The sequence below is a fragment of the Cyprinodon variegatus genome, unplaced genomic scaffold (assembly GCF_000732505.1).
Source record: "Cyprinodon variegatus isolate N-32 unplaced genomic scaffold, C_variegatus-1.0 Scaffold506, whole genome shotgun sequence".
In the NCBI taxonomy this organism is placed as follows: Eukaryota; Metazoa; Chordata; class Actinopteri; order Cyprinodontiformes; family Cyprinodontidae; genus Cyprinodon; species Cyprinodon variegatus.
Window position 1 is genome coordinate 368826 of NW_015150959.1, and position 15698 is coordinate 384523.

Below are 15698 nucleotides of genomic sequence, written 5' to 3' on the forward strand. Positions count from 1 at the left end.
AAAAAAAAAAAAAAAAAACATTTGTTGGTTTTATTTTTACATGACATTATCTAAATGTTGTGTGTTTTGTTTTTTTTACTTCATGAAGCAGAAACATGATGGGGTTACTGTCTGCAGGTTTAGACTGTTTTGTGTGTGCATGTTAAAATATGTTTTCCGTTGTCTTTAGATTGCACAACAGAAACTCCAGAAGAATGGAACCTCCGAGCTGTCGCTGCTGTGTGTCCTGAGCCAGTATGGAGGCATTTGGAGCAACAAAGTTCTGCAAAGTATTCTGGCTAATGACAACGTTGCACCAGAACATGGTAAATCTTAGGGCTGCAAGACAATGGGGGTAGAAATGCAGTATTCTGTAATATTTAATCTTTTAGTAATAATAAGATCAACAAAACATCAAGTCTACATATTTTATAGAATATTTTAATTTTATTTGAAGGAGTCACTGTAGCATGTGATTGCAATGAGCAGAAGAATCTTGTGTTTAGGTGTGTTTTACAGTGAATCTGGATGCAGTAAATCATTTCCCATGTTGTTGAGTTAGTTGGTTAATAACATTTTTTTTCAAACTGTCCAAAAAGTTGACTTCTTCAGAGGGGAGACGCGGCCTAGTGGTTAGAGCTTGGAATCCTGAGGTTCTTGTTTCAAGTCCCACTCCCACAGACTACCACTCTGGGTCCATAAACCCCACACTGCTCCCCGGGCGCCGCACAATGGCAGCCAACCGCTCCCCAAAGGGAGGGGTTAAAAGCAGAAAGGGAATTCCGTTGCTCTGTACTTGTGGCAGTGTAATGACAATAAAAAGCTAGAAAAAACTTCTACACGCACACAACCACTGGTGTAGACGCTTCAGGGTCCTTTCAGCTTCATCTTCCATCAAACCAAACCTTTGAAATGTTTTATGGTTGTGATTTATTGCCGATATATGCAATATATTCAATTGCTAGCTGAAGCACTGACTTAACATCACCGTTTAGAGTACTGCAACAAGGCAGCACCCTTACCAAAAAAATATAAAACAAACCTTTGGGGGTTTTTTTCTGTTATGTTTAGACTTTTAATTTCTTTTTTAAATATAAATATTGAAAATGGTAAGACACAAACTGCTGAATTGCTTTAGTTTGGTTGAATGTTTTGTTTCTGAAATGACAGCTCTGGTTAGTCTAGGATGGGCCAGATGTTTGACTGGGAGAAAGAAGCTACAGGAACTTTTTAATAAACTGTATCTGTGGAAGAAAGGTTTTCATTCATTGGCATTTTTAAAGACTTTGCTTCCATCCTCTCTCTGCTAGATGAGTTTTTTTAATCCCATAGAGAGAGACCAGTAAAGAACATTTCACCGTAGCATGGACTGGATTTCACCATCTGCTGTGGACAGCTACTTCTAACCCATCTCATTTCCTTTTTCTCAAATCTGTCTTCTCCCTGTCTTCTCTTTGACACATTTATATAAAAACATGTTTATGTATAATGTTTGTCGAAAAATAAAATATTAGAAACAAAATACTGTTCAGTTGCACAACAAAAACAAGAATACATTTTTATATACATTTCAACCAGAAAATAATTATTTTTAGAAATTAGCTGCAAGGCCAATTCTGCACCTATGAAATCATTTACCAGTGGAAAAAAAATCGCCATTAGTCCTATAATAACCGTTAAACTGACTTTATTCCAGTCGGCTTCAGTGACTCCAGCTTACATGTAGCTCGGTTTGGATTCTGGCTGTAGCACATTTAATCAAAGGCCAGAGATTTGACTTTCCAAAGACTTTGTAATCTTGCATGCAAAGTAAAATGAAAACTCCTTTGATTTCTTTTTCAGTTGAAGAGTTCCTGCAGTTTGAAGGCCCTGTCTTGCTGCAGATGCGAGTAAAGCAGCTGATAAAGGAAAAGCAGTTAGAAAAGGCCGCACATCTGGCGAAGGTCTGTGCTGAACGCTCAGCCTTCCAAGCAAAGGGACATTTCAAGCAGATGCATCTCGTCTGCCTCTGTGGCATTTTAGAAAAAGATCAACTCATGGAGGAGGTAAGGTTTTACCAAGTGATGAGAATAATTGACCTCATATTACATGTTGTGTACTTGTTCATTTTATCAAGTTCTTCCATAAAGCATAAAAGAGAGCCCTTCAATAGTCATTTAAGAAATGACCGTCACAATAGACTAAAAGCACAAACTTTGAAGACCCGAACACAGCGGATGGTACGACTTGTTAACCTCAGATCCGATTTCTTTCCCCATGGCAGACGTATAGAGAGGTTCTGACTAGGCAGGATGAGCAGATTCTTTTCACTTCTGTCTCTGTGCTATACACAAAACAATTCCTACATTTGACTTTGAAAGATAATGAAAAGCTATAAAAATAAAAACCCACCAGCGCAGCTATAAAGCAAAGCCTCTCCTAGCAAGTCTGATCCGCATCACAGACCAGAACAGAGGGAATGTTCATATATTAAAAAACATAATGAGAGTACTTCTATGATGATGTCCCATCATATGACCTTTTAAAATGTTTTACAAGGTCATATGATGAGGCATCATCAAGTCTCCCATGGTGTGAGTCCTTCAAATACAAAAACAGTATCACTGCTCCACACTTAACAGGCTCCATTTCAGGCTTGAATCACTTTAAACTCCTGGAAATCTGGTGGGTGGATGGTAAATCTTAGGGCTGCAAGATTCCCACAGCCTCCACTCTGAGTCCCTGAGCAAAATCCTTAACCCCACACTGCTCCCTGGGCGCTGCACTATGGCAGCCCACTGCTCCCAAAGGGGATGGGTTAAATGCAGAGATTAAATTTCCCCATTTTTAGACAGTAAAGCGATTTAACAATACATGATAAACCACAACTTAATCTATGGAGATATAAATAATTGGGTCAGGGGCCTTACTTATTCAAAGTCCCTCGTATGTCTGTATTAGGGCTGAAATAACTAATCAATCTGCTCTAACCAGAACTCCTAAAGAGGAAAGTTTTAGTTTAACCTGGTTTAATGTAATAAAAACTATTTCTGTTAGGTACTTTTAGCAATCTGATTATTAATCAATTAACCGAAAAGATAATCAACAGACTAATGGATTCTCTAAATAATAATTATATAATATAAATGTAATAATATAAAGTGCCTTGAGATGACATGTGTTGTGAATTGGCGCTATATACATTAACTGAATTGAATATATACCGTATTTTAACGACCATAAGGTGCACCGTACTAAAAGGCGCAGTCTCAGTTATGTGTCCCATTTCTGTATTTAACACACACATAAGGCGCACCGGACTATAGGGCGCGTTTTTTATATACAGGTACATGTCCTCTACTACCTTTAAATACCTCTACTGCGTATTTAAAAATACAGCAGGGGCAAAACTGAGTATGACTGTGCTTTATTCATGTATTTATTACAAAGTATTAATCAAACCTGGGAGCTGGCCGTGAGACAGACACATCGCTGATGACACAGAGCACTGTGATCACTCCTCTGAAACAGTTTATTGACGCATAAATGAACTTAAAATCCTGAAACCTGCAGACAGAATATGTTCGCTTTTATTATCCTGCTGCCTGCAGTTTAGATTTAATTATTTAGATGAAAAACACCTACCAGCCGCCGCGGTGAACCGCGAGGAGGCGACCGGCCCAGAGGCTGCTGTTGAATTAAGTTTTCAGGTAGAAAAATAGAGCGGGAGCAAAACTGAGTATGATTGTGCTTTATTCATGTATTTATTAAAAAGTATTAATCAAACCCATCAAAGTCATCATCCTCTGTTTCTGAATTAAACAGCTGCGCTAAATCAGACATGCCAATTTCCCCTTCTTCGCTGTCAGAGTCACTTTCCGTGCCGTGCGGCTCCTCAGAAATAATGCCGGCTTTTGCGAAAGCTTGAACAACAGAGCCAGCAGACACGTTAGTCCAAGCATCTACAATCCATCCGCAAACGGTGGCGTAATTTGCCCGGCGCTGCCTTCCACTTTTCGTGAAACTGTGGTCTCCGTCTGTCATCCATCGCTCCCACGCCGCTCGCAGCCTTACTTTGAACGGCCGCTTCACACCGATGTCGAGCGGTGGAAGTTCCTTTGTCAGACCTCCAGGAATAAAAGCAAGCACAGCGTTCATTTGTTTTTCACATCGGCTGTGAGATGGGCACGCATGGAGTCACAGATTGACAGTGATGGTGATGAGTGGGGAAAAAAACCACCTGGTCTCCTTACATTCACCTCCCTCAGCCACTCTTTCATCATCTCCTCAATGAGGTGGTCTGAAAAGTCCGCAGTAACAACACACATAACGCACCAAAGGGCACGCCGCATATTTTGAGGGGAAAAAAAGACGTTTATATGCGCCTTATAGTCGTGAAAATATGGTATATATATTTCTGTGTGTGTGTGTGTGTGTATATATATATATATATATATATATTCTATTAAATTGTGAATGAATGTATAGTTAAGCTTGGATTATAAATCTGATCCTTTCCTCAGCTTTCAAAGGAGGATTGCCAGGAAGCTTTAGAGATGATTTGCAATCTGGAATCAGATGGAGAAGATGCTGCAGCCTTCACTTTATGTTCAGCCTTTCTAAACCATCAGCTCCTCAAAGGAGACACGTACTGCTCTTGGTAAGAACCAACCTCCTTATTATGGGCCTTGATCTGAAGATGCTTAGCAGGAGTTAGTGTTTATCTTTCTTTATTTATGCTGTTTCCTTTCTTCAAACAGGGAGCTCACCCTGTTTTGGAGCAAGCTGCTGAAGCGCCTGGATCCATCGGACCAGGCCTTTCTTGATAAATGCCGTCAAATGTCAGTCTTATGCAAATCCATGTACCACATCCTGTTCCTCATCAAGGTCATACAGTCAGAGGTCAGTGGTTGGCCCTAAAAATTAGGGCCAAAATATTTTATTTATTCTGCTTTGTTAATCATGGAACAGCCTGATGTTGATCAATGTTGGTGAAGGAGCTTTTTCTTCCTTTCTAGATCAGCAACGCAGGCCTCCCAGTGTGCATCGAGCTGTGCATAAGGGCTCTACGGATTGCATCAGAGGATGACAAAGGAAAGGCTGCAGTGTGTAAAACCATTTTCTGTTTGCTTCCCACTGATCTGGAAGTCAAGAGAGCGTGTCAGCTAACAGAGTTCCTCCTGGAGCCCACGGCGGATTCATACTACGTCGTGGAGACGCTTTATAATGAACCAGATCAAAAACTAGAGGAGGAAAGTATGCCTATTCCTAACTCTCTACGTTGTGAGCTGCTCCTTGTTTTAAAGACCCAGTGGCCTTTTGACCCAGAGTTCTGGGACTGGAAAACTCTGAAACGTCACTGTCTGTCACTGATGGGTAAGGAGGCTTCCATCATTTCATCCATCGAATCTCTAAATAACTCTGAGAATGAAGAGGAAGAGTATGCAAGCCTAAAGGAGTTAAACAATATCCCAGACGACACAGTCAGCGGCACATTCGATCTTCAGGAGGGCACAGACAGAAAACAGAAAAACCGAGAGATGAAGAAACTGAGGGAGAAGGGCTTTGTATCGACTCGCTTCAGAAACTGGCAGGCCTACATGCAGTACTGTGTGCTCTGCGACAAAGAGTTCCTGGGTCACCGAATTGTGAGACACGCTCAGACTCATATCAGTAGTGGAGTATATACTTGCCCCATATGTGCTCAAACATTCCCATCAAAAGAGACATTGCTTCCTCATGTAACATCACATGTTAAACTTTCTTGCAAGGAAAGGCTGAGTGCGATGAACCCCAACAAAGCAGTAGTTCGTTCAAAAATCCCTGCCCCTCCCATCGCAGTATTAAAAACCAAAGCACACAATGAGCTGCAGAAACTCAACCGTTCCCTTCAACAGAATATGGCTGCAGTTCAAAGGGCTCAGCCGCAGGGGGAGCAGAATGCAGAAGTTAACGAAGACAACATGTGTCCCGTCGGAAAATGCAAGAAGAGCTTTAAGTTTTTCAAAAACCTAATAGCACACGTTAAAGGTCACGGCGACAATGAAGAAGCAAAAACGTTTCTGGAACTCCAGAACAACAAGGTGGTTTGCCACTACTGTCGACGACACTTCATTAGCGTCAACCATCTGAATGATCATCTACAGGTCCACTGTGGTGCTAAACCTTATATATGTATACAGTTGAACTGCAAGGCAAGTTTCCTGACCAACACTAAACTTCTCACACATAAGAAATTACACAGCGTTTTTAAGGCTAGATGCATGTTTCCAAATTGTGGGAAAATTTTCAACGCCCCTTTTAAACTCTATGACCATGAGGCACATCATTACAAAACTTTTACTTGTAAAGCCGCCGACTGTGGAAAGATATTTCATACTCAGCAACAGCTAGATTTGCATCTAGAAAACCATGCTATCCAGGATCAGGAAGCTGTAGCTTGTCCACAGTCCGCCGACAGCACACAGCCGGGTCCTTCACTCCATGAGCAAACGCTTTCCTCTCCGTCTCCTGTGAAACAAGAAGATTCCCTAAAAAAAATCAACTCTGAGGCTTCTGGTTTTACAAACCCTGAGAAACTTAGGAGCATCCAGAGTTTGTTAGAAACTTCAGCAGAACATGTGAATGCCAAGGTTGGAGGCCAAATGAACCCAGAGGCTGCAGAATCGGTGGCTCCTCCCAGCAACTCGTACAGTTCTAATAATTCTCCCATTCGATCGGTGCATTCACATTCACATGATTCCAGCAAAAGTAGATACATGGTTTGTGACCAGCCACTTGATTGTAACAGTCTGCCTCATAATTATCCAGCCCAGCAGTTTGAAAGTGGTGTAGGGCAACTTTTACCATGTCTGCCTAAATCGACTACCAGCAAAGTCATTTCAGATATACTGAGTAGCCAATCAGGCCATACCTTTATGTCACAAAGCATGCAAAAGCCAGTGTCTTCTAGGAATAATTTAGCAGAATCATTGCCCCACATTTTCCCAGATCCACCTATGTCACAACCACTTCCACCGAAAGTCAACCTCCAGCAACCGACTGAGAGCAACCGAGAACATTTAGCCACTTCCTCAAATACCCCAGGTCCCCTCCCAGAACCCAGAGAGAGGTTCCACTGTGCTTTTGGACCGTGTACAAAGAACTACAGTTCTTATCGAAGTGTTTCCAAGCACATGAAAGCAATTCACCCAGATTTCTACGAGCAATGGAAAGTTGCCCGATCTGAAATCCGAACGAGCTACATCCCAGCACAGAACACCTTGCTGGGGGCTTTGAGTTCTGGCTCCGCACTGCTGAAGAAACAGGCCAGTCGTCGAGTTCAGAGAAAAAATATTATTCAGCCCAATCCTTGCCTGAACATGAGTTCCAGCTCTCAGTACGCTGCTCCACATAACGTCCCTCCTTTCCCTCACAGCTCCACCAGTTCGCTGCTAATGGCCAATGTTTTAAACTCTATTGTGCTGTCTCAGTTGGAGAGCGGTCAAAGCTCAGTAACGGCACACTCTCAGGTCCCAAGGGGTCAAAACCCTGACGGCGAGTTTGCTGCCAACTGTAATTCTTCCCAACTATTCTCCTGCGCCCAGCAAGTGATGCCAGACATGGATACTACTGCTGCCGCTTTCCCAGCTTGTAGTTCTTTGTGCTCTGCAATGGAATCAAAAATGAGCCAACCAAATCCCCTGCAGTCTCAGCTTGATAACAGTAGATGTGCTCAAAGATCGATGGAGGTGTCACAACAAATGACAGCCTCTCCATCCTGTACTTCACAGGTGCAGAGCAGTTTAGTCTCATGTCCCAATAATCAAGACCAAACACAGCCAAGAGCGAATCAAGAGCTGCCGGAGCTTTCCCCTGCAGAGGACAAGCTGAATAGTGGAAGCCTCCAGCTCGCCATCTCTGGAAATGTTTCTGAGACTCTAACGCAACCCAGAAAGCACACCAGAACCAAGTGGCCCGCGATAATCAAGGATGGGAAATTTGTTTGTCGAAGATGTTTCAGACAATTTGATAATCCCAGATCTCTCGGCGGTCATTTATCCAAGCGAGCAGTTTGCAAACCGTACCAAGAGTCTGAAATCAACACAGATTTACCACAATCGTTTCTCGATCTTCTAAATTCAGATCAAACTGTCGCCACTTCTGAATTACAACCATTTTATAATGGTGCTGCCGGCTATCAGAAGCATGACAATACTTTGACTGGTTGCTCTTCAGCTATAAATCATTATCCTACTCCTCAATATCCTAAAGATAACCTGCAAACATTTGATAATAATCAGTCCAATAATGATATTCTCAAGCAGCTCATTCCAGAATCCAGTATGTTTGATCCGTTTGCCCCTCCCCCTCACTCTCATGCTTCTCATGCAGACAGTGAGCCCCTGCTCGGTACCTCAGTTATCCAGCATACAGAGACGGTTCAGCTGAAGCAGGGAGCCAATGCATACGGTCCAACACATTCTCTGGAGCCTAATGTCAAAAGGTTTCCTAGGAGTGAACTGTGTGACCCGCTTCTGTCAGAGATCCTCACAGAGACGACTTCTTCAGGACTACTAGGCAATGCTTCCAAAATAACAAGAACTCCAGAGTTAATTTTCCATGAAAGTTTCCCGTCTAAGAGAAGCGTCTTGGTTCCAGGTCCAGCTTTAAACTCCATCAAGCCTGATTTTCACCTCGGTCAGGGAACTTCAGGTGATATTAAAACCTCGACTCCAGTAAAGAGTGCTGATCAGGAGATCAAAAAGCGGCTGCGTGAGCAGATTCTGGCGGGTGACTTTCACCGCAGAAACGTGTGTCCTCCTGGAAATGGGAGTCCAAAACCTTTAGGCTCAGTCTGTAATCCCTCCATTAATTCTGGGTTTCAGAACTTCTCTCACAATGCCACAAGTCATTTAGCAGCTCCAGGCCCGGTTCTGGAAAGAAACTCTCTGGCTGTTCCAGAATCTTCTGGTGAAATTGAAAGCCCCCTAAATACCAAAAGCTTCATTGGTTTTAGAGAGATGCCCAGAATGCACATGGAGCTACCGAGCCCCCCAGTTACTGCAGCCAATGACTTGGATTCTGGAACTTCAGAGTTAACACCGAGCCAACAGCAGTGGATGACAGACATTCAGAGTGCTTTAGAAAGGCTGGACTTGGTCAGAGAAATGTCTGATCAGTCAACCACTACTTTAAATCATCAGAATGCAAACAGAACGCCATTATCCTCTAAGGTCATTTCCAAAACTTCACTTCCATCCACTTTTCGCAGCATTAAACCGTTTTCTTGTGATGAACTAAATTGCCCATTTAGTTCCTTCTCCGGCGAGTCACTGTGGAAGCATCTCTCCAAAGTGCACAACTATAACCTTGAAATGGTGAATGCGGTGAAAAGGAGGTTGGGGCAGTACGCTCCTTTTAAGTGTCAGAAATGTCCAAAATCGTTCACTCGTAACTCAAACCTTCGCGTTCATTATCGGACAGGTCACAAATTATCCAATAAAGAAATTGAAGAGCTGGATGAACGGCGAAGGCAGGCGAAAGCTGAAGCATCTACCTCTAGTCGTAAGAAGTGTCCCAATGCAGGTCCGGTTCCAGTGGTTCCTATACCCACTGATAGCCGTGTAGTTTCAGACAGCGGCTCCCCTATGGCTCCTCTCCAAGGTTCAGTCCAACAGCAAACACAGGTTCCTTCAGGTGACAAAAGTATCACTAATCATACATTTCAAGGTGACAATCACTGCTCGGTGATTCATAAAACTGCTCCCATACACAATCTGGAAGCAACCCTGCCTTCGATGGCTCAGATTTTCGCTAGTTTGCAGTCAGCACAAGCGGTGATATCTCCTGAACATGGCTCCAAAAGGCAAACACTCCTTCCTGATGTAGATAGTCAGCTTTTTCCTGTCAAATCTGAAGGTCTACCTCTAACTGAAAGCAATCCTGTCAGGATACCAACGGAGGCTAAACCCAATAAAAACGTTTTCCGAAGATCTAAAGGGAAGAAACAAAAATATGACGATGCAATGAGTCCATATAGGCCGTATCGCTGTGTGCATCAAGGCTGTGAGGCAGCCTTCACCATCCAGCACAATCTGATCCTCCACTACAAGGCTGTGCACCAGTCGGCTTTATCAGCTCTGCAAGACACTGAGGAGGAGGAGGACCAAACCGAGGAAGCAGGGGATCCAACAGACCCCGATAAAGATGAGCCTGAGGCCGAGTCGCCGCAGACCACCGAATTCAGATGTCAGGCCAAAGATTGCTGCTGCGTTTTTCAAGAAATTCCCAACCTCATCCAACATTATCTTACCTTACACGAATTCACAGACGATAAGGTGGATTCGCTGCTATCTGGTGTCGGCAGGTTTACTTGTGGTCACCAGGGCTGCACAGAAACTTTTACCACTTACAGAAAATATAAAAGTCACATAAAAGAACAACACAAAGACCTAAACTTTGTCAAAACGGAACAACTGCAAGTTCTATTCAAGTGTGAGATCGAAGGCTGCGATCGCTCATATGCCACAAAGTCTAACATGCTCAGGCACATGATGAAAAAACATCAGGAGCTTTACGAGCTCAAACTGCAAAACAAGCCGGTTAAAGAGGAAGAGGAGATGAAGAAAAACTCAACGTCTTCACAATATCAAATTACCAAAACTAGCAATGGGAAAGAAAACATTGAGAGCAATAAAAAGCTTCCCCTGAGAGTTCATGACAGGAAAAAAGTGAACAAGTCGAAGAGCAAACATTGGCTTAAATATGGAAAACCTTCCCTGAAGTCTAAGGTGGATGCAGCCGCACTGTGCACTTTGAAGTTTCCACTACAGTATCCTTGCATGATCAAAGGCTGCACATCAGTCATGAAATCTGAGAAGAGCATACTTAAGCATTATATTGTACACGGACTGTCGGAGAAGTACTTGGAACAGCACAGGAGTCATTTTATTTTCTGCAAAAAGTTCTCCAGGCATAAATGTCGTTCCGTCAGGAGCGACGACTCCAAATCTGAAAACACCTCTGAGCAGTCAGACGCCGAGAAGGCAACGGAGTCCATGACGGAGGAAGGGAGGTATGAATATTCAAAGCCGGTCCTACGCAGGAGGAGCCCGGCAGAAAGGCCCATTTCTAGGTTCAATTCAAAGTTAGCGAAAAAGAAAAGTTCCGACGGACCTTTGGTACTTAAACGCAAACGAGGACGGCCGAAAAAACTTGCAGAGAATGTTGGTAAACCCAATAAAGTCATCCAGACGCCAAAGGCTGATGTGGCTCCCTGCAGAGAAGAAAAGCAGACCCCCCCAACGCTGGCAAAGATCCCAGAGGAGGCGGAGCAGTGCGCCCCCCTGTCCTCCTTCAAACCCATGGGATTTGAAATGTCTTTCCTAAAATTCCTGGAGCAGACTAACAAATCAGAGCCGGAGAGGTCAGAGAAGGCATCAGAGAGGGAGGAGGGCAAAAAGAGCAGCATCTGGTTCAGCAACCGTCAGAAGGTGAAGTCCCTCAGCAAGGTGAAGATCAAACTAGATCCAGCCTTTGCAGGATTCACCCAGCCCATGCTGAAACAGCTGCAGGACATGGACCCAGCTGTAGTGTTAGAAAAAATGTGACTGATTTTTTTTCTATTTTTTAATCTTAGAAATAGTCTGAGTTGATGGACTAAAGCCGTCAGTCTGTCCCACAGTTTGATCTCTACAGGTCTTTTTTTCATATTGTAAAATGTAAAGCATGTTGAAATGACAGCAGCCTGTGGTGTCTATGAATTATCCCTGTGGGAATCTGAGACAATAAGCTCTCCTCAGTGTGTAGTCTGTGAAGAAGTGGATCGTTGTGTGCTGTATATATAGATTTAAATCACCCGCTGCCATCTGCAGCCTTTAAACTGTTTTTATTTTGCTTAGTAGATTTTGTTTTGTCTTTTATAAGATAACACAGCCCCTGAATATAATGTTGGAAGGTAAACACTTTAGAGCTGTTTTATGTTGACCTATATAATGAATTTGTTACATTTTTCTCAATTAAACTTCTTAAAATATGCAATGGTTTTCTTTGACTATGTTGTAAAGTAATCAAAGCTAGAGGTACAGGACGATATCATTGTATGGGTAATGAAGGTTGGCTAAGACATTTGATCTGATGGCGTTTTTATATTTTTATCTTAACTCTTATTATAGAGGTGATCTCATTGAGATTAGATTATTATACAAGAGACTAATGACTCAATAAGCAGCAAAAAAAACAACTAAATATTCAACTTTGATAAGAGTTAACATGAATGTGAAGAGTTCAACAATTTTCTTGTGGGAGCATTACAATACAGAGGTAGTTACTTTCAGGGAACGCACAATGTTACTACCGCCACTCACAATTTTTGTACATAACAACTTTGAACAAACAGGGAAAGACAAAAAGCAGGAATAAATCATATACCAGGCGGTTTTGAAATCAAGTATGAGAGATATATTAATCCTTAGACGCCACAGAGCATAGATTAAATAACGGCATTGCATGGTCATCCAGTACTTCTGTTTGTTAAAGACCGGTGTATTTAACCCGCTTGGCCCACCTCTTGGTGAATTTTTCTTTTTTAAGTCTGAGAAGGTGACCCTTTCCATCAGGTAAATGTCATTTCCGATGCTTATCCACTCTTGTATTGTGGGTGGGTCTGGGACCAGCCAACGTCTTGTGAATGCTTTTTACCAGCACTTATCAGAATATCTAATAAATATTCATCAGCTTTCATAAACTAAATCAGAATTTCCTAAAATAATGTTGAAAACTGTAGAGGTAGATTAGTTTTAAACAAACCATTTAGTACCTTATGAAGCCCCTCCCAGAAGGGTCAAACCACTGAGCATTCCCTAAAGATATTCCAACGATGGGCTTCCTGGTGTCCACACTGCCTCCAACACACAGCCTCACCTCCAGTAAAATGTGTGTTTTATTTTGGTGATAAAGAAACGGATCAAAGCCTTCCAACCAAACTGTCGCCATGAATGAGAGCTGGTGCGTTTCCACTGGGATTAGCACTTTTTCTGAGTCTATATTGTGGGACTTTGCAGATAACAGGCCTTTATAAGTTTTAGAGATGACACCCTTGTTAGATTTTCCTTGATAAGCATCAGTAAAGATTTTGGGGTCAAAGCGACGCACACCTGGAAGAATGTAAAATATGCAGTGCAGACCAGGTTCTAGTCTTCCTTCAACCTATCAAAGCTTTTAAGTTGTCCTTTTTCTGTAAGAATGTAAGTATGTCGTTATTCCTTTCAAAATCCACGATTTAAATCCTTTATCTGTTACATTAACCCTAAACTCAGGATTATAAGCACACCATTGGATTATTTGTAATCTGTCATTTAATTTGTATTCATCTTTTATCATGTTCCAAATTTTTAATTACGTTTTGATCCATGGATTCTGTACCTTATCTATGAGTCCTCCCAGATGCTTGTGAGCTAGAACTGCTTGTATTGGGGGATCAGTTTGAGTTCTATATTTTTCCATCTAGCTTGGATCGGTTACACAGAGGGGTCTAATCTGAGCGGCACAAAAGTAATCTTTAAAATGAGGTAATGACATTCCTCCTTTCTCTTTAGGGAGTTGTAAAGTCTTAAGTCTAAGTTTTTTACCTGGCCAAATAAACCGTGAAATAATCTTATTTAGTTCAGAAAACTGTTTTTTGGGGAATTTCTACTGGGAGTGCCTGAAATGGGAGAATATTGATTCTCACAGAATCGATTCTTTGACCAAGACTAAGAAAAGAAATATAATTCCACCTGTGTATATCGTCTTTAATTTTCACCAGGAGGGGCCATCATTTATCTCTAATATTGAAATTATTTTTGGCAAGTTTATTACAAGATATTTGAATGACTTTAATCCCAATTAAAATTGAATTTCTCTCTAAGTTGCTTTGTGGGTTTATAGTTAATGGTGAGAATTTGTCTTTTGTATGTTCAATTTATATCCAGAATAATTACCAGTTTTCTAAGGCGGTCAATACTTTGGGGAGCAATTCAGGGGGATTGCTTAAATGAACCAGCACATCATCAGCATATAGCGCCACCTTATGGTCCTCTCCATTAATGGAGATGCCTCTAATATTCTGAGTCTGTCTTGTCATTATGGCTAGGGGCTCTATATAGTGCAAACCATTCAGCCCTGTTAAACAATGGTTTGTTATATAATGTACCAACCTTTAATAAAATTACTATCCAGGCCAAATTTCTTCATGACTTTATATAAGAAAGGCTAACTTACCGAATCAAAGGCCTTCTCTGCATCTATAACTAAACAGGCTTGAATGTTATTGTTTTGGATATGATGTAATCTATGTAAAGATGCCTAAAGTTGTGGTGAGTCTGTCTTTGTGAGATAAATCCAGCCCGATCGTTGTGTATAATCTGAGGGAGAACTTTGTCCAGTCTTCTTCTGGGGAGGATGGTTGCATAAAGTTTGTAGTCAACATTCGGCACCGAGATAGACCTGTAGGAACTATACTCTAATTTATATTTCCTTCTTTGGGATGACGGAGATCACCACCTCACTCCAAGAGGGAGGTATTTTAGCATCAGTTAAAGTCTTACAGGCTCAGAGGAGGGTTGGCACTAGCTTGGCTTTAAATGTCTTGTACATCTCTGAACAGAAGCCGTCTGGGCCTGGTGATTTGTTTCCTTTTAGGTTGGAAATGGCCTTGGATATCTCTATCTCAGTAATAGGGGCTGTTAATATGTTGTTTTGTTATAGATGGTACATAGAGAGATTTAACAAATTATTCCATTTGCTGATCATCTTCCAATTAGGGTTGTGTATACAGGCGCTTGTAGTATTTTCTAAAGGTTCTTTGTATTTCATGTTGTTTGAACTGTATAGTTTTAGAGTCCATATTCCTTATTTTGTATATTGTGTTGTCTGTTCGTTGCTTTTGCACTTTTCTTGCCAGGATTTTAAGTGATTTTGTTCCAGACTCATAATAAGTTTGTCTTGTGAATATCATCTTTTTTTCGATTTCCTATATTAGATTTATCTCCTGTTTTTATTTTATTAAATATTTCTGGATTTTGTTCTTTTTTATGTTCCGTTTGAGGATTTTTTCAGTTCTTGATTAAGATCTATCAGTCTTAATAGTTTTTGTTTCTTTTCATGGGCAGAGAATGATATTATTCTCCCTCTGAAAACTGCTTTTAAAGTATCCCATACTGTAGCTGAATCGCCTCGCTGTTGTTGTTTTCTTCGAGGAACCTTTTTATTTCCTCTTTCATTTGGGTCATGAATCTTGGATTATTTAAAATACCTGTATTTAACTTCCATAAAGTTCTACCTGGGTTATCAATAATATCTACAGTGCAGGAGAGGGGGGGCATGATCCGATAGATCAATGCTTCTAATATCACAGCCATGAATTTGATGGCAGTCTCTCTTCAATATAAAAAAGGTAATCTATCCTGGAATAAACATCATGTGGGTGTGAATAAAAAGTATAGTCAAGGCTGGATGGGTAGAAATCTCTCTACAAATCTAGAATAGCAAGTTCTGTCACTAAGGCATTAATTTTCTTATGCAATAGCGTAGTAACTAGGCTTTTGGATGAATCTGTCATGATGGGTTTACTGAGAGGCCCAAGATGCAGAACACAACGGACTCAGGGGAAAAGTTAACAAGTTTATTGTTACACAAGCATGTAGTAAATGTACAATTTGCTGGTTCAGGCCTGGGGATTGGTTCACTGGAGTCTGTGAGGGAGACAATTCAGTTAGCGT

At 41.5% G+C, this 15698-nt stretch overlaps 2 protein-coding genes across 2 annotated transcripts in view; both read left to right on the forward strand.

Annotated features, from left to right (window-relative positions):
* Positions 1–11989, forward strand: part of LOC107094787 (zinc finger protein 292-like) — a 25962-nt gene extending 13973 nt beyond the window's left edge. The window contains exons 4-8 of the mRNA XM_015390627.1: positions 170–305; positions 1822–2024; positions 4482–4618; positions 4719–4860; positions 4977–11989. Coding sequence (XP_015246113.1) covers positions 170–305; positions 1822–2024; positions 4482–4618; positions 4719–4860; positions 4977–11549 — 7191 coding nt within the window. The 3' untranslated portion in view covers positions 11550–11989. The remainder of the gene's footprint in view (positions 1–169; positions 306–1821; positions 2025–4481; positions 4619–4718; positions 4861–4976) is intronic.
* A 2290-nt stretch (positions 11990–14279) lies between these two features.
* The window catches only part of smim8 (small integral membrane protein 8), a 5449-nt gene continuing 4030 nt past the window's right edge, over positions 14280–15698 (forward strand). The window contains exon 1 of the mRNA XM_015390617.1: positions 14280–14294. Within this exon, the coding sequence (XP_015246103.1) occupies positions 14280–14294 (15 nt within the window). The remainder of the gene's footprint in view (positions 14295–15698) is intronic.